General features: G+C 45.9%; 1 protein-coding gene across 2 annotated transcripts; it reads right to left on the bottom strand.

Annotated features, from left to right (window-relative positions):
• Positions 1–1,637: 1,637 nt before the first annotated feature.
• Positions 1,638–24,876, bottom strand: KDELR2 (KDEL endoplasmic reticulum protein retention receptor 2). Of its 2 annotated transcripts, XM_034963657.3 has the most exons (5): positions 24,492–24,876; positions 14,712–14,812; positions 10,127–10,285; positions 6,575–6,827; positions 1,638–3,719 (listed from the first exon to the last, which is right to left on the bottom strand). In XM_034963657.3, the coding sequence occupies exons 1-5, from the start codon at positions 24,580–24,582 to the stop codon at positions 3,685–3,687; spliced, it is 639 nt and encodes a 212-aa protein (XP_034819548.1). In that variant the 5' UTR covers positions 24,583–24,876; the 3' UTR covers positions 1,638–3,684. The 2 variants fall into 2 exon arrangements, with proteins under 2 accessions (XP_034819548.1, XP_034819549.1); XM_034963658.3 differs by lacking the exon at positions 6,575–6,827 and having other exon boundaries at positions 24,492–24,744.
• Between the last annotated feature and the right edge of the window lie 171 nt (positions 24,877–25,047).

Genomic DNA, 25,047 nt, shown 5'->3' with positions numbered 1-25,047 from the left:
TGTTACGCTGCAAATGGCTTTTAAAGTGCAGGGACAAAAGGAATTGTTTCAAAACTAGAGAAACACCCACAGCACTTCCAGCAGATTCCAGGCTACAGATTCCAGTTAACCCAGATAGTTGTGAGGATGGCTGGGTGGTACTGGGCAGAGCTCCGGTTTTTGGAAATTCCACATCTGGCCACTAGAGGACGAAGGCACACAGAAAACACCCACGCAGATCCAATCAAGCTAGCCTCAGATGGGTGGCTGCTTTCGGAAGGTACCAAGGAGTCAATTTCTTTCTTTCTTTTTTTTTTTTTTTTGAGACGGAGTCTTGCTCTGCCGCCCAGGCTGGAGTGCAGTGGCGCGATCTCAGCTCATTGCAAGCTGCGCCTCCCAGGTTCATGCCATTCTCCTGCCTCAGCCTCCCTAGTATCTGGGACTACAGGAGTCCGCCACCACGCCTGGCTAATTTTTTTGTATTTTTAGTAGAGACGGGGTTTCACCGTGTTAGCCAGGTTGGTCTCGATCTCCTGACCTCCTGATCCACCCGCCTCCGCCTCCCAAAGTGCTGGGATTATAGGCGTGAGCCACCGCGCCTGGCTCTTTCTTTTTTTTGAGATGGAGTCTCACTCTGTTTCCCAGGCTGGGGTGCAGTGGCATGATCTCAGCAGCTCCAACCTCTGCCTCCCAGGTTCAAGCGATTCCTGTGCCTCAGGCTCCCAAGTAGCTGAAATTACAGGTGTGTGCCACCACACCCGGCTTATTTTTTTATTTTTAGTGGAAGTGGGGGCTTTACCATGTTGGCCAGAATGGTCTGAAACTCCTGACCTCAAGAGATCCGCCCGCCTCAGCCTCCCAAAGTGCTGGGATTACAGGTGTGAGCCGCTGCGCCTAACAAGGGTTGTGAACCTTCTGGCAAAACTGACCCATATCAAACGAGTCAGAGGGACTCCTGCCAGAACCAGTTTCCAACCAGCTTTTCAAACAGATGTCACAAAGTAAGCAGAAAGTTAGGAGGGCAAATATGATTACTGTATATGTACCAAGCTCCAGCCACGAGCTTTGCCAACAGCAGCTCATTTAAACCACACAGAAATCCCTGGCAGTTTACCTATGTAACTGGAGGCAACGAGGCTCACGTGAAGTCCAGGGCCAGGGAGTACAAGTGAGGGAACCAAGCCTCAACACATGCCTGGGCCCAAAGCATGTGCTTTTCTTACTTAGGGTTCCCATAAATCACTATGATCTCCATTAAAACCACTTCTCCACCTGCTCTTCTCTTAGCCAGGGCATAAGGAAACAGGGAAACTTCTTCAAAGTTTCTTTGTGATTGAACTGGACAGGGGAATAGATTGGTCTCTCTCTGTTAAGGAGCCAATGGATAGAAGCCTTTATTATTTTTAAGTTTTCATTTTTACTAGTTTTTTAAATGAGATGTGGTCTTGCTAGGTTGCCCAGGCTGGTCTGAAACTCCTGGCCTTAAGTGATCCTCCTGCCTTAGCCTCCCAAAGTACTGTGATTATAGGCATGAGCCACCAGGCCTGGCTGGAAAGCAGCTTTTCCTATATCAATTACTGGGCAAATCTCTGAACTTTGCTTTATTTCTCATGATGCTTACATTGAAAAACACACAAATAAACACCTCAATAAAAATATTAATTACCTGGTAACCTTTATTCGGGAAGTGAAAGTAACTGTGAAACAGTGCTTCATAAGGCGTGGCATACAAGGCCTTGGTTTCCAACGCCGGCGAGGATGAGGCCCAGTCCCACACTCCCTCGCAGGCACCCTTGCTAAGATGTCCTCCTGGGTGACCAAAACGGTGGTAACATAGCCAAAGTTACTTTTACTTGGGTAGGATGACTGCAGAAGGAATCGCTACACAGAGCTTCCAGACCTTTCCATGCGTTGTGCTCTCCAGAGGATGCGCCAGGTGTATCGGATTTGCATGCATAAAGACAGGTGTGCGCCCCACCCACCCTGGGCTGGGCAGCAAGAGGTCTGCTCACCTACTGCACCAGACTTCCTAGCCTCCTTCCACACTCCGAATCTTCAAGCAGGATGAAAAGAGACCACAGAAACTGAAGCAAGACTAGGATGCTGCAAAGAAAGATGCTCTGATACACAAAAGCCAAAACATAAGGCAAGGAGGGAAGAGTAAAATGAGGGAGACAGACAGGAAGTTAAACTATGCAGTTACACTGCCGATTTAGAAAGATGTTAAGACACACACTAGATACAAATGAAACTCATCCTGCTCCCTTCCTCCAGAAGACGTTGTAATGCAGAAAGCAAAAATACTACATCCTTCTTGTAGTCAGCACTGTTAGTATTCAACACTTTAATATTTATGGTGTATCACATAAAAAACAAAGTCATATACTTTTGCATTAATCAAAAAATAGCAAATCCATATAATGGCAAAATCAGGAAAAAAATTCTAGTATTTCCACAAAATACATAATGTCTTACAGATGATTATGTGAACTTTAAATGTCTGCAGCCCTACAGAGCTTTTGTTGCCAATTGAAAAACAAAAAAATCCCAACACAGGATGTTCAAAAAGCCTAATTCATAAAAAGACAATTTATTCCATGTTTAATATAGTGTTTTTTAGGATGGTAACATAAGTCATGCAACAGCTCTGTAAAACAAAACAAAACAAGAAACTATGATGTCGGCTGTGGGTTAAATAAAAAGAAAACCACACATACAAAAAAGAATGTAAGGAATGGTTAGTGGTGCTGCCAATTAAAAAAAAAATTGTAAATCATCTTACCACCCAAAAGTGATATGGAAAACTGTTTGAATCTGAGCATGGACATGGTTGTAGTCATCTTTTGGAATTATAAGTGAAAGTGATAGGTAACTCCTTGTGTTCCATTTCTCAGAGTAGATTGCTATATCCAAATGATCATGAACACCCCTCCCATCCCACACTCAGATGGAAAGCAGCCAGAACCCCTGCCACTGGATTCTTCAGCACCCTTGGGACAGTCTCCAACTGACACTTCCCAGCAGGGGAGGAGGGCAGGCACCTTTGGTGACTCTTCAGTGAGACTCCATCGACATTCAGAATCTTAAAATGTTGGTAATGAAAACCATGGACCTCCAAGTCATCCTTACCAACCTTAAATGTAGTGTTGTGACATCCAACGAAGGACTTCCACATCACGTGGGAATAAATTTGAACAGATACATCCAATTGAACATAGTGTCTCAGATTTCAAACAAATACAGCTCATCTTTTGCCAAAAAATAAATATAGTGGAATGCAAGTTTGAGGGATGGAAGAATATATAATCTATCAACTGTCAAGGAGTACAATTTCATTGCAGACACAAAGACTTAAGAGTTTCAAAGAATTTAAAAAAAAAAAAAAAAATTTGCACTTATTCCTCACAAAATCTTCACTTTTGGAACTATCCCAATTGAAGCTACACACTGAATTTATTAATACAGCATTAAGTTTCTTTGTGTAAAAAAATCTTTGTACACAGTAATAAAAAAAGATAAGGCAAGATGCATTAAACAGAAACCTTCTGGCTCTTTTCCTCTGCGTTTTTACAGAGCCACTGATGACTATCTGCAACAAAAGAGTTAAGTTTCTGATTTTCCGTATCAAGCATCTTATGCCTTTGCTGTGGTAAGAATTCTGTCCGAGCACCCTGAAGGACAGATGCTGGTGATGGTCTTTGGCACTTATGCTGGCAAACTGAGCTTCTTTCCCTTGAGTACTAGAATTTCAAAGAGAAGAAAACAAAAGGTTACTGATATTGACACACTTAGCTTCCTTCTTCCCATTCCTAGAAGTCTCCCACACACAAGATTCTACATAGTAAGGTATAGGAAATAAGCAATTGTATTTTAAAAATACAAATTTGATTGAAAGTGCCACTAAATTCACAGTGGCTTTTTGTTATTATGACTTTCACCCTAATCAATATATAGTAAAATATAGCTTATGTAGGGAGGCCTATGAAATTCTGGGTACTATAACATAAAGGCCGGATGCAGTGGCTCATGCCTGTAATCCCAGTACTTTGGCAGGCCAGGGTGGGAGGATCCCTTGAAGCTAGGAGTTCAAGACCAGCCTGGGCAAAAAAAGAGCGACCCCATCTCTATAAAAAAATTTTTTTTAAAAGAACCAGGTGTGGTGGCATGCACCTGTAGTCCCAGCTACTCAGGAGGATGAGCAGGGAGGATCACTTGAGCCCAGGAGTTTGGGACTGCAGTGAGGAAGGATCACACCACTGCATTCTTGCAGCCTGAGTAACAGAGTGAGACCCTGTCTCTTTAAAAAGATTTAAAAAAAAAAACACAAAGGATGGCTGGGTGAGGTAGCTCACGCCTATACTTCAGGCACTGTGGGAGGCAGAGGTGGGCAGATCTCCTGAGGTCAGGAGTTTAAGACCAGCCTAGCCAACATGGTGAAACACCATTTCTAATAAAAATACAAAAATTAGGCTGGGCACAGTGGCTCATGCCTGTAATCCCAGTACTTGGGGAGGCTGAGGCAGGAGGATCACCTGAGGTTGGGAGTTCGAGACCAGCCTGACCAACATAGAGAAACTCCATCTCTACTAAAAATACAAAAATTAGCTGGGCGTGGTGGTGCATGCCTGTAATCCCAGCTACTCAGGAGGCTGAGGCAGGAGAATCACTTGAACACAGGAGATGGAGGTTGCGGTGAGCCAAGATTTCACCATTGCACTCCAGCCTGGGCAACAAGAGCAAAACTCTGTCTCAAAAAAAAAAAAAAGCTAGGCGTGGTGGCTCACGCCTGTAATCCCAGTACTTTGGGAGGCTGAGGTGTGCGGATCACGAGGTTGGGAGTTCAAGACCAGCCTGGCCAACAAGGTGAAACCCCGTCTCTACTAAAAATACAAAAATTAGCCGGGCGTGGTGGTGCGCACCTGTAATCCCAGTTACTAGGGTGGTCAAGGCACGAGAATCACTTGAAGCTGCAAGGTGGAGGTTGCAGTGAGCCGAGATTGCGCCACTGCACTCCAGCCTGTGTGACAGAGCGAGACTCAGTCTCAAAACAAAACAAAACAAAACAAAATTAGCCAGGCATGGTAGTGCGTGACTGTAATCTCAGCTACATGGGAGGCTGAGACAGCAGACTCGCTTGAACTTGGGAGGCAGAGGTTGCAGTGAGCTGAGAGCAAGGCACTGCATTCTAGCCTGGGTGAGAGAGACTCGCTCTCAAAAAAAACAAAAGGAAAGAGATAAGACATATATGCTCTTTTTTTTCTTTTTTTTTTTTTTTTAAGACAGAGTTTTGCTCTTGTTCCCCATGCTGGAGTGCAATGGCGTGATATCAGCTCACTGCAACCTCTGCCTCCCGGGTTCAAGAGATTTTCCTGCCTCAGCCCCCCAAGTAGCTGGGATTACAGGCCATGTGCCACCACACCCGGCTAATTTTGTATTTTTAGTAGAGATGGGGTTTCGCCATGTTGGTCAGGCTAGTCTCGAACTCCTGACCTCAGACGATTCACCCATCTCGGCCTCCCAAAGTGCTGAGATTATAGGCGTGAGCCATCGCACCCGACCTATATATGCTTTTTACCTAGCAATTCCACCATTAGGAATTTTATTGTATAGCTGGATTTTTAGCCTGGGATCTGTGGTTGGGTTTCAGGGGCTCCTGAACCCCTCAAAACTATATACATGCATTTGGGTGCATTTGTGTAAATATCTTTTTTTTTTTTTTTTTGAGAGAGAGAGTCTCGCACTGTCACCCAGGCTGGAGTGCAGTGGCACGATCTGGGCTCACTGCAAGCTCCGCCTCCCAGGTTCACACCATTCTCCTGCCTCAGCCTCCCGAGTAACTGGGACTACAGGCACCCGCCACCACGCCTGGCTAAGTTTTTTGTATTTTTAGTAGAGACGGGGTTTCACGTGTTAGCCAGGATGGTCTCGATCTCCTGACCTCATGATCGGCCCGCCTCGGCCTCCCAAAGTGCTCGATTACAGGCGTGAGCCACTGCACCTGGCATAAATATGTTTTTTTTTTTTCTGAACAAGGATGATAGCTTTCATCAAATATTTGTAAAGTTCACATGTCCTATGTTCATACAAATGCAAAAACACATATACACAAGGATGCTGATTTAATGACTGGATTTTAACAGCAAACCAGTAACAGCCTGACCACCCATGAATGGGGGCTGGGTAAATAAATTATGGTACATGCACATAATGAAACACTCTGTGGCTACTGAAAATTATGTAGATTTCTAGTGACATGAAAAACGTGAGGGGATAAAAGCAGTGTATAGAACAGCAATGTAAGTTTAAGTCATGTGTCTGTGTATGCATAGAGAGGTATCTGGTGTTAATGTTCACTGAAACACCAGATGAATCTTTTACAGTGAAAATGTGTCACTTTAGGAAAAGCTATTGCAAAAGAAAAAGGGTTCCTATATTTAAAAAGACAACATCCTGATCCAGAATGTTACTGGCCAATCATGAAAGTGTTTCTCTGGAGCCAGTTTATGAGAGAGTGCCAGATTAGAAGAGTGCTGGGCAAGGGCACTCCTAAAAGAACACGTCACTCTAGAAACAACGCAGGTCGCACCCAACATACCTTTTGTAATGTACAAGTAGAAGAAGTCACAGTATAGGATGGTCTGGACTACGCCGGCCACCACAGCAATGAGGTCAAAGAAGCCCTCAAAGTAGAAGCGCCAGATCCAGTTGACAAGATACAAAGCACGATAGAGGCCCAGGAAGAACAGGTAGTGGGTGGTGATGGTCTCGGCCTCCCCAGTCTTGCTGATCATAAAGAGCTGCGGAAGGATAGCCACGGACTCCAGGTAGATGGAGAAGGTCCAGAGGATCTGGAAGAGAAATGGCAAGCTTCCATCACGACCCACTGCCCACCAGGAGCTCAGAGGAAACACTCTTGCTTTCTTTACCACAAAGCAGCTTAAGATGAGTGGGGAGTGGGGCATGTCGGCCCAAAATAGAACAACAGCTTGGCAACTGCATAACCCAGTGGTCCCAGCCTTTTTGACACCAGTGATCGGTTTCATAGAAGACAATTTTTCCACAGACCAGCAGGGTGGATGGATGGTTTCGGGATGATTCAAGCACACTGCAATCATTGTGCACTTTACTTCTGTTATTACTATAATATACAATGAAATAATTATACAACTCGTCATAATGCAGAATCAGTAGGAGCCCTGAGCTTGTTTTCCTGCAACTAGATGGTCCTATCTGGGGGTGATGGGAGACAGTGACAGATCATCAGGCATTAGATTTTCATAAGGAGCACGCAACCTAGATCCCTCAGATGCACAGTTCACAATAGGGCTCATGCTCCTATGAGAATTGAATGCCTTGTGCTCCTATGAGAATTGAATGCTGCCAGTTATCTGACAGGAGGTGGAGCTTGGGCGGTAATGTGAGTGATGGGGAGCAGCTATAAATACAATGAAGCTTCACTTGCTCACCCACGGCTCATCTCCTCCTGGGTGGCCTGGTTCCTAACAGGCTATGAACCAGTACCAGTCAGTGGCCCAGGGGTTGAGGACTCCTGGCATAAATCACAGAAACTTAAGCAACCTTTAAGAGGCAAGGCACTGCCAGTGTGACAAGCTGGGTAACCTGGACACCTCTACCTCTTTGAATTTTCATCACCTTGTCTCTCCAGGTTTATTCTTCCCTCTTCAATTTTCTATGAATCTACATACAGAGGTTTCTCCTGGACAAGCTTGTCCTGCTCCAGATCTGGGATACCAGATCAACCCTGCTTTCCGCCAGGATTGACAATACTGATAATTGATAAGCTCCTTCCACTTCCTCACTGCTGTTTTTCCTCACTGACTGATCTTGCCAAACTACTGAAATATTTTCACTATTTTTCTTATTCCTTAAGCTTTCTGGTGTGGTTAAATCAAAGGGGTAGAAGTCACAACTGTAATTATGGAAATTCTCTGCCCAGCGTATGACTTTATTCACGATGATGATAGAAGGACTTTCAGAGGGTCCTTGAGTGTTTTAAAAGTCCAGGCATGGCTGGGTGTGGTGGCTCATGCCTGTAATCCCAGCACTTTGGGAAGCCGAGACAGGCAGATCACCTGAGATCAGGAATTCAAGACCAGCCTGGAAAACATGGTGAAACCCGGTCTCTACTAAAAATACAAAAATTAGCCAGGCATGATGGTGGGTGCCTGTAATCCCAGCTACTCGGGAGGCTGAGGCAGGAGAATCGCTTGAACCCAGGAGGCAGAGGTTGCAGTGAGCCGAGATCATGCCACTGCACTCCAGCCTGGGTGACAGCGAGACTCTGTCTCAAAAAAAAAAAGAAAAGTCCAGGCGCTCCCAGCACCCATCAGACACCCAGGGTAGCACAGTGACTTGATCAGCCCCAGGATGTGAAGCAGCACCGTTTGCCTGTTCAGCAGGGAAAGAAGAGGCACTCGGGAGCAGATCAGCTCACTGCACAGTACTAGGGGCACCACAAACCAGCTTTCCTAAAGGCAAGAGGTGCAGAGTGCTGCTAAGCAGGGTCACAGACACGACATCAGTGCACATCTGTACGTGAAAAGCAAACAAAATGTGGGCTACAGGAGGGAAACCTTGTTCTTCCCACACTGGGACAGGCAGGGCTCTATGTTTGGTACCACAGAAGTCAAGATAATGAAATACAGTTTCAAGTTTCTATTTCAAATGAATCAGACAGTAAGCTGTCAGCAGACACCTAAATATGTGGGTGCTTAATTCTCATCTACGATTTTTTACACCAGTCATGAACATTGCACTAGAGTTTGCCAAACCAGAAAATAAAAACAAAAACTCCATGAAAACCTACACGATCTGCAAACATACAAATAGGTCCGTTCTAGATAACCAGACATGACCATGAAATTAATTTTTTTTCTTTAGATGGAGTCTTGCTCTGTCGCTAAGGCTGGAGTGCAGTGGCTCGATCTCGGCTCACTGCAACCTCCGCCTCCAGGTTTAAGTGGTTCTCCTGCCTCAGCCTACTGAGTAGCTGGGATTACAGGCATGCGATACCACACCCAGCTAATTTTTGATTTTCTTTCTTCTTTTTTTTTGAGACAGCGTCTCGCTCTGTCGCCCAGGCTGGAGTGCAGTAGCGCGATCTTGGCTCACTGCAAGCTCCGCCTCCCAGGTTCACGCCATTCTCCTGCCTCAGCCTCCCAAGTAGCTGGGACTACAGGCGCCCGCCACCACGCCCAGCTAGTTTTTTGTATTTTTAGTAGAGACGGGGTTTCACCGTGTTAGCTGGATGGTCTCAATCCCTTGACTTCGTGTCCCACCTGCCTCAGCCTCCCAAAGTGCTGGGATTACAGGCGTGAGCCACTGCGCATGGCCAATTTTTGTATTTCTAATAGAGACAGGGTTTCACCATGTTGGCCAGGCTGAATGCCTGAACCTCTGACCTCAAGTGATCTGCCCACCTCGGCCTCCCAAAATGCTGTGATTACAAGTGTGGTGAGCCACCAGGCCCAGACCTAAATAACCTCTTTTATTTTTTTGAGAGACGGAGTCTTACTCTCTCGCCCAGGCTGGAGTGTAGTGGCACAATCTCAGCTCACTGCAAGCTCCACCTCCCAGGTTCACGCCATTCTCCTGCCTCAGCCTCCCCAGTAGCTGGGACTACAGGTGCCCGCCACCATGCCCAGCTAATTTTTTTTTATTTTTTAGTACAGACGGGGTTTCACCATGTTAGCCAGTATAGTCTCGATCTCCTGACCTCGTGATGTGCCCACCTCGGCCTCCCAAAGTGCTGGAATTACAGGCGTGAGCCACTGCGCCCAGCCATAACCTCTTTTTTCTTTTCCCTCGAGACAGTCTTGCTCTGTCACCCAGGCTGGAGTACAATGGCGTGATCTCGGCTCACTGCAGCCTCCGCCTCCTGGGTTCAAGTGATTCTCCTGCCTCAGCCTTCTGAGTAACTGAGATTACAGGTGCGTGCCACCACACCCAGCTAATTTTTTGTATTTTTAGTAGAGACGGTGTTGCACCATGTTGGCCAGGCTGGTCTCGAACTCCTGACCTCATGATCCACCCAAAGTGGAGGCTGAACTCCGCCTCGGCCTCCCAAAATGCTGGGATTACAGGCATGAGCCACCGCGCCTGGCCCTAAGTAACCTTTTAAACTAACCTCCAGAGGAGAGAAATCGTGATTGACTAAAAACGAGAGGCCTCCCACAGGGACCACCAGAAACTCCACTCGGAAGGTATCGTGATTTCCATCGTAGGTTGCCTTAAATTTCAGGTAGATCAGGTACACTGTGGCATAGGAGCAGGCAAGGTAGATAACCTACAAATAAAAGAAAAAACACCAGGTGTCAATACCTTGCCACTGTTCCAGCCCCCCCAGCTTTTTTAATCACCCATGTATTTGGAAAGGCAAGATTTTTTTCCTTAGCTTTGTTTTTGGAATTTTAAAACTTAAATATAGTAAAATTCTCTTTTTTGGATGTGTTCAGTTCTGAGGCATAACCACCACCAAAATTAGGACACAGAATAGTTCCATCATCCCCAAAATTCTGCCATGCTGCCGCTTTGCAGTCAAACTCCCCCAGGCTTCCTTCACCTCCTGCAGTGCAATCACACTTATGTTCTCTGTCCATAGTTTTGCCTTTTCTAGAAAGCCACATAAATGGAGTCACATAGTATGTTGCCTTCTGGGTCCAATTTCAGTTAGCCTAATGCATCTGAGAGTCAACCAAACTTATTGTGTGTATAGCAGGTCTGCCAATAACATCCTTTGGTTGTAACACTGATGAGAAAAGAAACTGGTTCCCGGCTGGGGCCGCCATCCATGGCGTTTGCATGCTCTCCCCGAGTCCACGTGGGTCTTCTCCAAGAGATACTCTTGGAGAATCTCCCACCAGAGATACTCTGGTTTCCTCTTACATCTCAAAGATGCCAGTTAGGTGAACTGGCATGTGTGAACTGTCCTAGTGTGAGTGGGTGTGGGTGAGCGCGCCCTGTGATGGAATGGCATCCTGTGCAGCTGAGGGAAAGTTCGCGCCTTGAAGCTGAGCTGCTGGGATAGGCTCTGGCCACCTGGGACCCTGAAATGAAGTAAGTGGGTTGGAAAATGAATACAAACTATGGTAAAATAATTCATAAAGTAGTATACAATAATTATACATATGTACCACAATAAACAATGTAGTACAAAAGCACTCAGTGAGCCTGCTATATTTGTTATTGTTTGTTTTTGAACTTTATGGTAGTAGGAGGTACTCCTTATAATTTTTGTTTGTAAACATATACTTCTTGATTTAACCCGCCACCACTATGACCACCATCATGCACGGATTCACCAAAAACTGGATAAATAATTATGTTGCTTTTATTAATCTTTCTTAAATGTATAGCTCACGTTGGCTGGGCATGGTAGCTCACGCCTGTAATCCTAGCACTCTGGGAGGCCAAGGCAGGCGGATCATGAGGTCAGGAGATCGAGACCATCCTGGCTAACATGGTGAAACCCTATCTCTACTAAAAAAAATACAAAAAATTAGCCGGGCGTGGTGGCGGGTGCCTATAGTCCCAGCTACTCAGGAGGCTGAGGCAGGAGAATGGTGTGAACCCAGGAGGCGGAGCTTGCAGTGAGCCAAGATCTCGCCACTGCACTCCAGCCTGGGTGACAGAGTGACTCTGTCTCAAAAAAAATAAAAAATAAAAAATAAATAAATAAATAAATGTATAGCTCACGTTTGTTTCGGTTTTTTTTTTTTTTTTTTTTTTTTGAGATGGAGTCTCGCTCTGTCGCCCAGGCTGGAGTGCAGTGGCACAATCTCGGCTCACTGCAACCTCCGCCTCCCAGGTTCAAGCGATTCTCCTGCCTCAGCCTCCCAAGTAGCTGGGATTACAAGCGCCTGCCACCATGCCCAGCTAATTTTTATATCTGTAGTAGAGACGGGGTTTCCATGTTGGTCAGGCTGGTCTCGACCTCTTGACCTCAGGTGATCTGCCTGCCTCGGCTTCCCAAAGTGCTGGGATTACAGGCGTGAGCCACAGCACCCGGCCTGTTTTGGGTCTTTATTTAAAAGTCTGGTGGTGTTTTTGGGACCGGAAATATGCTGTAGGAACTTAACTCTTACTCATGTCAATTAGCCTATGGTAAAACTGGCTTCAGTGTATGTTGTTTCACTTCAAGTCGCAGTGTATGTTGTTTCACTTCCAAGAACCTACCAATGACATTAAGTGAGGGCCTAGTGTTAATAATTTGTTCCTTTTTATAGCTGCGTCCATTGGTGGTCCGTTGTATGGATGCACCAGTTTGTTTATTCACTCACCAGTTGAAGGACAGGTGGTTTCTAATTTGGGAGGACAGTGGATAAAGCTGCTGTGAACATTTGCGTACAAGTGTTTGTGTGAATGTAAGTTTTCACTTCTCTTGGGTATGTACTTAGGGGTGGGACTGCTGGGTCATATGTTAAGTGGAAGTTTAACTTTTTTTTTTTTTGAGACGGAGCCTCGCTCTGTCACCAGGCTGGAGTGCAGTGGAGCAATCTCGGCTCACTGCAACCTCCGCTTCCCGGGTTCAAGTAATTCTCCTGCCTCAGCCTCCCCAGTAGCTGAGATTACAGGCGCATGCCGCCACACCCGGCTAATTTTTAGTAGAGATGGGGTTTCATCATGTTGGCCAGGATGGTCTCGATCTCCTCACCATGTATGTGAATAAATACAAAACAAAATCTACATGCATAAACAAGACACACATCCATCTACACATGCACTGAGCCCCCTCAGCACATCTAGCCAAGGCTCACAGCAGAGAGGCCTCTCACCAGGACCTAGCCTGTGGCCAGCTCAACATTAATAAAAACTTGATGGGAGTTATTTCCACTAAGGCCTTAGCAGCTCCTGGAGAAGAACAGCTGCTTCTCTCCTCTCACCAGCACGTAGAAGTTAAAGTAAAAAGACACGAGCACCTCGGGTCTCACGCCAGACTTTCAGGACATTGTGCTTAGAAACTACAACCAAGCAAGCATGGATTCCTCTGAAACCTGGGCATCCTGAGGGGGAGAGAGGATTCTTGCTCACATACCTCTAATGCCTGCAGTTTTAACTTGCCTAGACAAGTGGGGACCTAACCATTTTTAAGTAAGCTCATTATTTCCTGAATACTAGGTTCCCATCATTTGGTAATGAAGAATCCATTATAAGTGACTCAAATTTGCTTTTTAGTAAAGACCAGACTCACATACTGCTTTGTCTCCTTTCAACAGTGCTTATGAAAATGCTCTTGAACACAAAATGTTGGGGGGAGGTTGTTTAGGTGCCATACCAATAGGATTCAGTTGAAATATTACTGCCTTGGGTATGCTAATAACCAAATGGCCTAGAATAGTGCCTGGTGCACAGGTGCTCAGTATTTGTAGAAAGAAGGAAAGAAAGAAATAAATCAGACTCCTATTACATATCCTGAGAGCCCCTGTTCTTTTTTTTTTTTTTCAGACAGGATCCTGCTCTGTCACCCAGGCTGCCAGGCTGGAGTGCAGTGGTGCAATTATGGCTCACTGCAGCTTCAACCTCCAGGGCTCAAGCGATCCTACCACCTCACCCTCCTGAGTAGTTGGGACTACAGGAGTATGCCACCATGCCTGGCTAATTTTTGTTTTTTTTTTTTTTTTTTTTTTTTTTTTTTAGAGACAGGGGTCTAACTATGTTGCTCAGGCTGGTCTCGGATTCCTTGGCTCAAGCAATCCACCCACCTTGGCCTCCCAAAGTGCTGGGATTACAGGCGGGAGCTACTGGGCCTGTTTCATTTTTTTTATATCCATAGGTTCGCAACTCTTATACTTTTCCTTTGTAGCACCCATCATAAATTGCAGTCATTTGTACTGCCATGATCTGTGTACTCTCCCACACCAGCCTAGAGACTTCTGCTTATTTTCTGCCGCATCCTCAGTTCCCAGCTCTGTAGGTGTTCACAAGCATGAATTCAACACTGTGCGAAAGAACTGAAGCTCATGTAGTCCACAACTTCCCCCAGTGTGGGGTGTGTGCCACCAGTGCTACACAAAGTGTTAGGTGGTGTGCAAACATTTTGTATTTTAATAGTTATACACTTGTTTTAATGTGAATTAGAAAAAAATATAAGAAAGACAACAAAGGTGTTATAGATACTAATAATTAGGACAAGTTGAAAGGTTTAAAAAAATACGTTACTAAGTAAATGATGGTATAGAGATCATTTAAGCATGGCAAATGTAATAAAAATGACACACACACAACAGTTTAAGAAAAACTGACTCAGTGGCAAAGAAAAAAGATAGAAGCCTATAGACAGTTCCTCACACAGCAGCGAAATGAGACACTGCAACTAGGAGTCCTGCTTTCGTTCCTTGTTATGTACCAACTTGCTGGATTTCTCTGGGGACTCTGTAATTTCCCACGGCTTGAAAATATAATAGTGACCGCTCTTTCTTACAGAGTTATCAAGAGCTTTAGATTTATCATACTTAAGGAACCTAAAATAAAAAAGTTCCAACTTCAAAGTATTTTAATTAACTAGTTTTGAAACCAAAAATGTATGCTTACTGATAGCTCGTTTAGTCCTAGTTATACATACAAGGTGGTCTGAAAGTTTTAAAGTCAAGAACAGCATATTAAGACATTATTTTTGGAGCATTTTAATTAAAAATACACAGCTGACATAAATTAAGTTTCCATAGATCTGTGCACTGTAGATGAAATACATTCCTGTGGATGGCATACCATACCTTCATAGATGTGTTATACAATGAAATAAATGAAGTAAAAAGATCCAGGTAACGAGTTGTGAAGACCAGTGCAAACAGAAGCTGGCTTTTCCCAGAAATACCTAGAGAAACAGAAGGGAAGTATTAGAAGGGCCTGAAGAGCTTTGGGATTCCTGTGGATCACACTGTGCAGGGAGTGCAGACAGGGAAGGAGGGGTGCGTGGGGTCAAGGCCCAGGTCTAGGGATGGCTCTGAATGAACAAGAGCAGTTGTAGTTTTTCTGTCCCTTCCTATTCCCAAACATGCTCCTTTTGGGAGGCTCTAACAGGCTTTTCTGTCTCACTATAAAGGGCGACCACAGGAAAGGGGCTTTATTATGCCAGGATGTGTATCATTCAAACGAACCTTTTACTTCTCAAATATATCACCTTAAGTAGGAACAAATTTCTCAATAATTCTGCTGTCATTTAGTGTTATAACTTGTCTCTTACATTCAGATTTTTCTTTTTTGTTTTCCCCTGAGACAGGGTCTCCCTCTGCTGCCCAGGCTGGAGTGCAGAGGCACGATCAAGCTCACTGTAGCCTTGACCTCCTGGGCTTCAGCAATCTTCCCACCTCGGCATCCAGAGTAGGTGGGACTAGAGGTGTGAACTACCACACCCAGCTAATTTTTAAACAATTTTTTTGTTCACCATGTTGCCCACACCGGTCTTGAACTCCTGGGCCCAGCTTCCCAAAGTGTTGGCATTACAGGTATGAGCCACCTCGCCTGGCCCCTTCTTTGCATGGTAAAACAGTATCTCCATGGTGAGAAATCTTTTGAGAATGGAGATGGAGTCTACTGTGATTAAGGGGGATGAGGAATAGATGAGAAGCACTGACTCAGGTAAGAGTTGGGCAGGAACTCCCGCTGGAATAATGGCATCACCTCCCATGGTGACTTCTTTGCTAAGAGCGGCAATTACTTGGATATGTTAAGATTTTTAAAGCTTCCCTCTCAGTTGGGCATAGTGGTCATGCCTATAATCTCCACATATAGGGGGGCTAAGGCGGGAGAATCGCTTGAGCCCAGGAGTTTGAGACCAGACTCCATCTCTACGAAAAATAGAAAAGTGATAGCCAGGCAAGGTGGCACACACCTGTGGCCCCAGCTACATGGGAGGTTGAGGTGGGAGGATTGCGTGACTCCAGGAGGCTGAGGCTGAGTGAGCTGTGGTCACATCCCTGCACTCTAGCCTGGGTGACAGAGCAAGACCCTGTCTCAAAAAATAAATTAATTAAAATAAAATAGAAATTCCATTGTATTTGTATAAAAATGTTCCTGAATGCTAGGACAACATGAAGGTATGAACCCACAACTACAGCCGGTCTTCAAAAGCAGCTGTCTTTTTTAAAGCCTTGAAACTGTGTTTCCACTTCCAACCACCAACCCACCTCCAGAGCACTGCATGGCACAGCCACACTCAGCCAGGAAGGCTGGACATTTATGTGGTGTGCACACAGCTTTTCTGACATCTATATTTGGCCAAATATTTATGTGACAAAGGACGCGAACTATGGGTTTCAGATGCTGGAGACTGAGCAAATGCATTAAAGAAACTGAAGGCTGACTAAATGTCAGAACCCACCCACCCTCACCTATAATGCAAACTTCACACCACTACACATTTTAGTAAGTATGAATTTAACAGAAAAGTCACTTCACCCAAATCATTCACAACACTCCTCTGGAACGTGAAAAGCACATTATTTTTCTTTTCTTTTTTTGAGACTGGGTCTCACTCTGTTGCCCAGGCTGGAGTGTGGTGGCACAAGTACAGCCCACTGTACCTTTGACCTCCCTGGGCTGAGGTGATCCTCCCACCTCAGCCTCCTGAGTAGCTGGGACTACAGGTGGGTGCACCACCACACCTGGCTAATATTTGTATTACATGTTGTTTTTCAATATTTTATGAACAATCATTTTGCAGCTTGCTGAAACTGAAAACCTGAATGTAAGAATGTTACTTTCTCAGATGAATAACTGTAGTCTCAGCCTATTCACATACACATCTAAATAGAAATGGAAAAAAATGTTGATGCCACCCTTCCAGATCCATCAATAGAAACCAAAGGGCCAGAGGAGGAGACACGGACAGTGAATCTGCTCTGCTTAGTCTTTTCCCCAGTAACGGATAACTTATTTCTTCCTACAGAGATCAATGTTCCAAAGGGGAAATAACAAGGCTGCTGCTAACCAAGAAAACGGGAGGTTTCAGAGGGGGAAGAAGAAAGAACAGGGAGCAGTCAGACCATACCTGGTGTTTGTTGAAGCCTTGACAAATCAATTTCCAGCTTATTTCCTATATGGTTCTTTCCAATATTTTAAATATAAACATACAGGATACAGGTAGGTGAATTTTGTGGGAAAGGGTTTTACTCTAACAGAACTTTGGAAGCCAGGCAGATTTGAAATTGTGTCCTCATTCCCAGCATTCCTATACTGAAAACCAGGGACCATCATATTGTCTTTACCAGCCCCCGTGGGGACCCAGCTCATATCCCACCTCCTCTGGGATGTCATCTCTGAAGATGCCCTCCCTCAGGACTGTTGATTCATTCAGCAAGCACATAAGGGGAACTGCTTCATGCCAGCTGCTGCCCTAGCTCCAATTACGGTACTTATAAAAATACACTGTGATGATGTGGTTCCTGCCTCTCCTCTCCCCAAAAACCCCACTCAGTACCAAGATCTTTAAAGGCTGGGGTCATGCCTTATTCCATCTTGTATTCCCTGCATGGGACACTGGGCCCTGACACACAGCAGGACTCAGAAAATATTTGCTGAATGAATAAATGGACAAAAGAAAATGGGATTCATTTTATCTTCATGTCATGGGGTCAAATTCTCATTTCGTGGTATTTTGGGAGAACACTTCTGAAGAATGTCCAGGTCATACTGTGTCTCTGTGACTGTAAATAGGGCTCTGCCCTAATTAACTACTAGCTAGAGGGCGAGAGAGCCCCAGGTGCGCACAGGGCAGTGTGTGGTTTGAAGCCGGTCCATGGAGCAGCGTCCACGCAGGACAGCCTTGCTGGAAATCTGCGGATGCTAACGTGGTCCCACACTGTTCTTCCCCAGCCTGAGATCCTGATTAGGAAGTAGCAGCTTCTTCCTTTAAAACAACAAAACTGTCCTGTCTTCATAGGAAAATGGGAATCCTAGCTGAAGACAGAAGGGGGTGGGGCAAGAATCTCCTGGAGGGGTTGGGAGTAGAATACCTGCTATTAAACCAGAGCAGCTCCTAGTCGGCTTCTCTCCACTTTGAGATCAAAGCATGCTAAGGTTACCAGGTAATAAGCTCTCCCAGAATACTCACTTTTGTAAATGTTTCTGAAACTGATATCCCCTTACCAAATACACCAAACATCTATATTAAGGAGTACAACTTGTTAAATGGAAATCAGTCATTAAACAACATCATTCTTGTCTTATCCTACTGGGCCAGGTTAAATGTCTTTTGTTTTCTGTTTTGTTTTCGAGATGGGGTCTCTCTCTGTAGCCCAGGCTGGAGTAGACTGGTGCAATCATAGCTTCCAGCCTTGACCTCCTAGGCTCAAGCAATCTTCCCAATGAGGTATTATATATTACAAAATAGTTAGAAGTTTTCAAATGAAGAAATGATAAACACATGAGGTGACGGAAATAACTACCCAGATTAGACTATACAACATACACGTGTATTGAAACATCAAATTGTACCCCATAAATAGATCCAATCATAATGTATCAATTAAAAAATTTTAATCCGTAACCCCAAATAATGCAAATTAAAACACATAAACCAAAAATAAGACATGAACATTTTAAAATTTGATATTGTCAAATTTCTCCTAGAAAGGCTATGCCAATTTACGTATCTACTAACACCAAATGAAGACCCTTTCTTCACATCCTTGCCAACATTTTCCTACCCAGTGGTATGTACTGCTGTTCTTTTTTCTTTGCTTGCCCGCCCCCCGGTTTTTTTTTTTGAGACAGAACCTCACTCAGTTGCCCAACCCAGGGTATAATGGCATGATCACAGCTCGCTGCAGCCTGGGGCTTAAGTGATTCTCCCTCCTTAGCCACCTGAGTAGCTAAGACACAGGTACACGCCACCACACCCAGCTAATTTTTCATTTTTTTGTAGAGACACGGTTTCACTATGTTGCCCAGGCTGGTCTCAAGCTCCTGGCCTCAAGTGATCCTTTAGCTTTGACCTCCCAAAGCGCTGCCACCACACCTGGCCTGCACTGCTATTTTCATATTCAAATTCCTAACTCCTAGCAAGACGAAGCATCCTTTCATGCTTCATTGGTCTTTCGTTATTCTTCAGTGAATTGCCAACTTTGCCCATTTTTCAGCTGGGTTTTTATTTGTAGGAGTACTTTATTATAGATATTAACCTTTTGTCACTTAGGTATATTACAGATTATTTCACTCAGTTTATTGTCTTTAGCTTTGATACTATTCTGAATTAAGAAATCAATTTGGAGAGATGTCATCTTGCTTCCTCACCAGCCTTCCTGGGTGCTCTCCAGGACCGTAGTATGAACATACATGCAGGTCATCTTCTATGCCCATCAGCAAAGTTTAATATTTATTTTTTTGAGACAAGAGTTTCATTCTTGTCACCCAGGCTGGAGTGCAGTGGTGCGATCTCAGCTCACTGCAACCTCTGCCTCCTGGGTTCAAGCGATTCTCCTGCCTCAGCCTCCCTAGTGGCTGGGACTACAGGCGCCTGCCACCACGCCCGGGTAACTTTTTTGTAATTTTATTAGAGATGGGTTTCACCATATTGGCCAAGCTGGTCTTGAACTCCTGACTCGGGTGATCCACCTACCTCGGCCTCCCAAAGTGCTGGAATTACAGGTGTAAGCCACCGTGCCCGGCCATCTTTTGTACATTTTCCTATCATTTCAACTACATTGCAGCTTTCTTGAGAATAGAAACTTTTCTCTCTTTTGTTTGTTTTTTGTTTTTGAGACAGTCTCACTCTGTCACCCAAGCTGAAGTGCAATGGTGTGATCACGGCTCGCTACAACCTCGACTTCCTGGGCTCCAGTAATCCTCCCCACTCAGCCTTCTGAGTAGCTGGGACCACAGTGCACCACCACGGCTGGCTAACTTCTGTATTTTTGGTAGAGACAGGGTTTCACCATGCTGCCCAAGCTGGTTTTGAACTCCTGTGCTCAAGTGATCCACCCACCTTGGCCTCCTAAAGTGCTGGAATTACAGGCATGAGCCACTAAGACCAGCCAAGAACAAAAACTTTTTTTTTGTTTGTTTGTTTGATTTTTTGAGACGGAGTCTCCCTCTGTCACCCAGGTTGGAGTGCAGTGCACAGTCTCGGCTCACTGCAAGCTCCACCTCTCGGGTTCATGCCATTCTCCTGCCTTAGCCTCCGGAGTAGCTGGGACTACAGGCGCCCGCCACCACGCCCGGCTAATTTTTTCTATTTTTAATAGAGATGGGGTTTCACCGTGTTAGCCAGGATGGTCTGGATCTCCTGCCCTCATGATCCGCCCGCCTTGGCCTCCCAAAGTCCTAGGATTACAGGCGTGAGCCACCACGCCCAGCCAAGAACAAAAACTTTTAATAGCTGCAAGCTGCTGCTCTGAATTGTGTGCCAGTGCCTTGCACATAGTGGGTGGTCAATAAATGAGAGTAATGATTACTCAGAGACTGGCACTCAAAAGAGCACAGGCGAAACAGCTACAGAGGGAGCTGCATATGTGAAGCAAAAGCTTCTTGGAGTACTCCACATCTTACCCACTATATTACTCCAAAAATATCAACTGTCCCATATCTGAAATGTATGGACACCATAAGATCCAGTATGGGGTTTGGTAGGATGAAAAGTTTACAACCTACATAACAGCTAACAACAATCTAAGCAACAGGGGAAGGAGGGAAGGAGACAGACTAGAGGGGGAAGGCCCGGGGTCGTGGATCTCAGACAGACTCCTCTAGCTCCAGTAGATACACACTACTGATAACTAGCTACAGTAGATACACACTACTAATAGACACAGCACTACAGTAGATACAGCACTAATAACCATTGGCCTACAGGAAAATTTGAATAGGAAGCCCTTCATCTAAAACCACCGCTTGTTCTTCCGAGGTTATGTAGGTCAGTGTTTAGGACAAAAATAAAGTGACAACTTGAGCATACCGTGGATCGAGCTGCAATGATAATTCAGAATAGGAGAAACTCACATTCCATGTTGACACCCTTCTGTAATGACAACAGCAGATACAGCCACAAGAGAATGCAGCCTCAAACATGATCAACTCACTGCCCCCACTTTAAAACGGTCCTTAAAGGCAGTTGTTCTGGAATCTGCCTATGAGGAACACAGAATCTCCAGCTTCCACACGAGTCAGCCTCATCCCTGATCCTTATGGGGTAAAAAGCACCATGGTTCCGAGACTAAAACAGCATTTTCAAAATCAGTGCTAAAATCCTAAAAATGAACCTCGGTATGAGTATTTTCAAAATGAGAAACACAATCTGGATGCATGTTTCTCCTATTCCAGTCATTTGAGAAACTCATATCAAATTCTTACTCTTTCAAAAGACTCTAAACAACTTTTATAATTTAGTATGGAAAAATAAAGCAGCTTGTCAAAGTTAGTATTTAATTCTGAATAAATGATCTGGGTGATTTACTTAAAATCAGGAAAACACACAAACCAGGACAGAAATCATCCTAAGTCTGAGAACAAGAACAATTTAATAATGTCCCGGGAATACTTGGCAAACACACACACACGAAGTTAACTCATCTATTTCACTTCCTTCGTTAGCATTTTAGCTGAAGTATTTCATATTTTCCTTATATGCTCCTGAATCTCTCAAATGAAAACAGTGAATAGTAAAAAACAAACAGCCAGGCGCAGTGGCTTACGCCTGTAATCCCAGCACTTTGTGAGGCCGAAGCGGGCGGATCATGAGGTCAGGAGACCGAGACCAGCCTGGCCAACATGGTGAAACTCCGTCTCTACTAAAAATACAAAAATTAGCCGAGCGTGGTGGCAAGCACCTGTAGTCCCAGCTAATCAGGAGGCTGAGGAGAATCGCTTGAACCCGGGAGGCAGAGGTTGCAGTGAGCCGAGATCACACCATTGCGCTCCAGCCTGGGGCACAAGATCAAGAGTTCATCTCAAAAAAAAAAAAAAAAAAGAAAGAAAAAAAAATCATTATTCTGAAGTTGCACTAAATTCTCCCAAATATCTTAGTTTGGATAAAAGTTTAGGAGACAGCACACTTCAAGGCTTAATGATTTGCCAGAGGAGGGGATTCTGAAAAACATATGGAAGAAAATGAAGAGACTCACACAAAGATTTTGAAGCAAAACTAAAGATTAAAAGTAACATCACCGGGCACTGTGGCTCACACCTGTACCCAGCAACTCAGGAGGCTGAGGAGGGAGGATCGCTTGAGCCCAGGAGTTTGGGGCTGTAGTGAGCCGTGACACAGCCATTGCACTCCAGCCTGGGGGACAGAGTGAGACATCGGCCCCACTGTTTCAAACAAACAAACAAACAAAAAAACTAACATCATCTGAGTGTAACAAAAAAGGATCTAAACATCGTGGTTTGGTATCAAATGTTTATTTAGGCTCCCTTAGACATTCATCTATCCAATCCTTTGAGTTACTAATTGTGCTTCAATCCTGGCTCTATCACTAATTTATTCCACTCCCTAAGACTCAGATCCCACCTCCACAGAATGGGAACAATAGCACCTACCTCCTAAGGTCGTTTATTTATTTATTTATTTATTTATTTATTTATTTATTTATTTATTTATTTATTTAGAGACGGTTTCGCTCTCGTTGCCCAGGCTGGAGTGCAATGGCGCGATCTCAGCTCACCGCAATCTGCGCCTCCCAGGTTCAAGCAATTCTCCTGCCTCAGCCTACCGAGTAGCTGGGATTACAGGCATGCACCACCACACCCGGCTAATTTTGTATTTTTAGTAGAGACGGGGTTTCTCCATGTTGAGGCTGGTCTTGAACTCCTGACCTCAGGTGATCCACCCGCCTCAGCCTCCCAAAGTGCTGTGATTACAGGCATGAGCCATCGCGGCCGGCCCTCCTAAGGTTATTTTAATGACTACCTGGGATAAGCCATATAAAGCACTCGGCTGACTACATGATATACAGCAAGTGCCTAAACATCACTTATCCAAATTGCAGCAGTTATTTGCTGTCACTGGAAATCATACAATTGAACCTCTCAGAACTATGTATCAACTGAGAGATAACCTCCAAGTCAAACACACTGGCACATGGACTTTGTAACACCCATCTTAACTGTTCAAAGGTCTTTTTGGTTTTGCTTACTTCCCGGATCTCAGTTATGTTCCAAGGAGACAGGCGAGGCCTGCAGACAGCAGATTCAGAGATGTAAGTGTGACTTTAGACGCCAAAATTTTTAGAAATAAATCAGGTAAATAGAGTCTCTGCACCCAGATAATTCAGGATCATCTTTTACTGCCTCTGAAAAAATTAAGTTCTTGAGTTCAACAAAAATTATTTCGCCGAGCATCAAAAATAAGTTTAAGGGATTTTTAAGAAAGTTAAAGCCTGGGCAACATGGTGAAACCTTGTGTCTACAAAAAATAGCAAAAAAAAAAAAAAAAAAAAAAAAAAGTTAGCCAGGCATGGTGGTGCACGCATGGAGTCCCAGCTATTCAGGAGTCTGAGGCAGGAGGATTACCTGAGCCAGGGGAGGTAGAGGCTGCAGTGAGCAGTGATCACACACTGCACTCAAGCCTGGGTGACAGAGCGAGACCCTGACTCCAAAAAAAAATAAATAAATAAGTTAAAAACTCTCAATTATTATACCTTTAAAATTAACGAAATGTAAAAGTCCAAAACTATTATCTGGGAAAGACTCGTTTCACTGCCTCCTAGCAGTGCCTGCATGAAATCTGTACTCTTGATCAGGGAACCAGCCAGCTCACTGGTGACGTGGAGCAACGAATTGCAGGAGCCCATAGGAGGCCTCGGCGGTCCCCGGGCGCCGCAGTTTTAAGAGAACCCATTATTAGATGGAGGCACTTAAAAACCAGATCGTTTCCCAAAGCAGCATTAATTACGCCAAGAAAATCACTGACGACCTCCCGGCAAGCCCCTCCCCAGCGGTGTGATCCTGGACCCAAGGGCTTGGGCGATGCCCACACAACTCTTAAGGACAGGTCTGACCCGACCCCACTACACCACACCTAGAGCCCGGTCTTGCACGGGCAGGGTGGGGAGCCGAGTGACCTCTCCCGGCGCCCGCCCCACCTCCCGAGCTGGCTGAGCTGCCACGTCAGGCGCAGCCGGCCACGGTCCTGCCCATCCTCCTCCCGCCCGTCCCATTGATTCGCGGGTTTCCTGCAACCCCGGGACCCCCACGCGAGATCCCGGCCGGAGAAGCGCCCCCATTCAAGCCCAGAGAGGGGCCACGCCTGCCGGACCCCCCGTCCCACGCCAACTTTTCAGACACAGCAGGGCCCCGCGCAGCCGGGTGCGCTCCGACAGCTCAAGTTCACGCGGGGACCGACTGCAGAGCCGGGCCCGGCGCTGCGACACCCGGCCCGGAGCCCACCCCGAGGACCCGCAGGCCGCTGCCCCCCGGGTCCGGGCACCCGTTAGGCCGGCCGAGGGGGTGTGTCGGGCCGGCGCAGGCCCCGCGAGCCGTGGGGTGGCCGAGGTCGGCGGGTCCTCGGCGAGACCCGGCCCCTACGCCCGAGCCTCTCCGGGCCTTCCCCCGCCGCTCACCGGCGCAGGAGCGCGTCTTCCAGATCTTCAGCAGCAGGATGACGATGGCCGCCAGGTGGGACAGGTCCCCAGTCAGCCGGAAAATGTTCATGGCGGCGGCGGCGGTGGCGGTCGGCGCAGCGCGGCGGCCCCGGGGCTGGGCGGCTCAGGAGGCGGCGGCCCCTGAGAGGAAGCGGCGAAGATGGCGAGATCGCCCGCGACGTGGCCAGGGACGTGGCCGAACTGCCGGCGCGCGCGCGCGCGGGGCACCCTGGGAGAGCGGGGCCAGGCCCCGCCCCTTCCCCGCCCCTTAAAGGGGGCGCGCCCCAGCGCAGGCTCAGCAGGGCAGCTCGCAGGGACTCCCTTGCAAGAAGACCCAGGACTCTGCAAAATTTTCCCTGCCGGGTTTCCGGCTTCTCCTCGGGTGCCAGCAGTTTCCTTTACTTTTTTGAAATAACACTCCCTGGGGACCTTTTCTTTCCTCCCACATATCAAAAGAGCTCTACAGGCCTATTGTATGAAAAAGTGTAAGAGAAGGCCGGGTGCGGTGGCTCATGCCTGAAATTCCAGCAGTTTG

Source organism: Pan paniscus, chromosome 6 (assembly GCF_029289425.2).
Source record: "Pan paniscus chromosome 6, NHGRI_mPanPan1-v2.0_pri, whole genome shotgun sequence".
Lineage (NCBI taxonomy): Eukaryota > Metazoa > Chordata > Mammalia > Primates > Hominidae > Pan > Pan paniscus.
Note: the sequence above shows the minus strand (reverse complement) of the source record. Positions and strands in the feature narration are given on the sequence as shown.

Excerpts from the sequence above, each read along its gene's own strand:
- KDELR2 (XM_034963657.3), bottom strand. The coding sequence starts at position 24,582 with ATGAACATTTTCCGGCTGACTGGGGACCTGTCCCACCTGGCGGCCATC. Across the intron at positions 14,813-24,491 it reads GAAGACGCGCTCCTGCGCCG|GTATTTCTGGGAAAAGCCAG; the intron begins GTGAGCGGCGGG and ends CTGTTTCTCTAG. Across the intron at positions 6,828-10,126 it reads ACGATTTCTCTCCTCTGGAG|ATCCTCTGGACCTTCTCCAT; the intron begins GTTAGTTTAAAA and ends TTTCTCTTCCAG.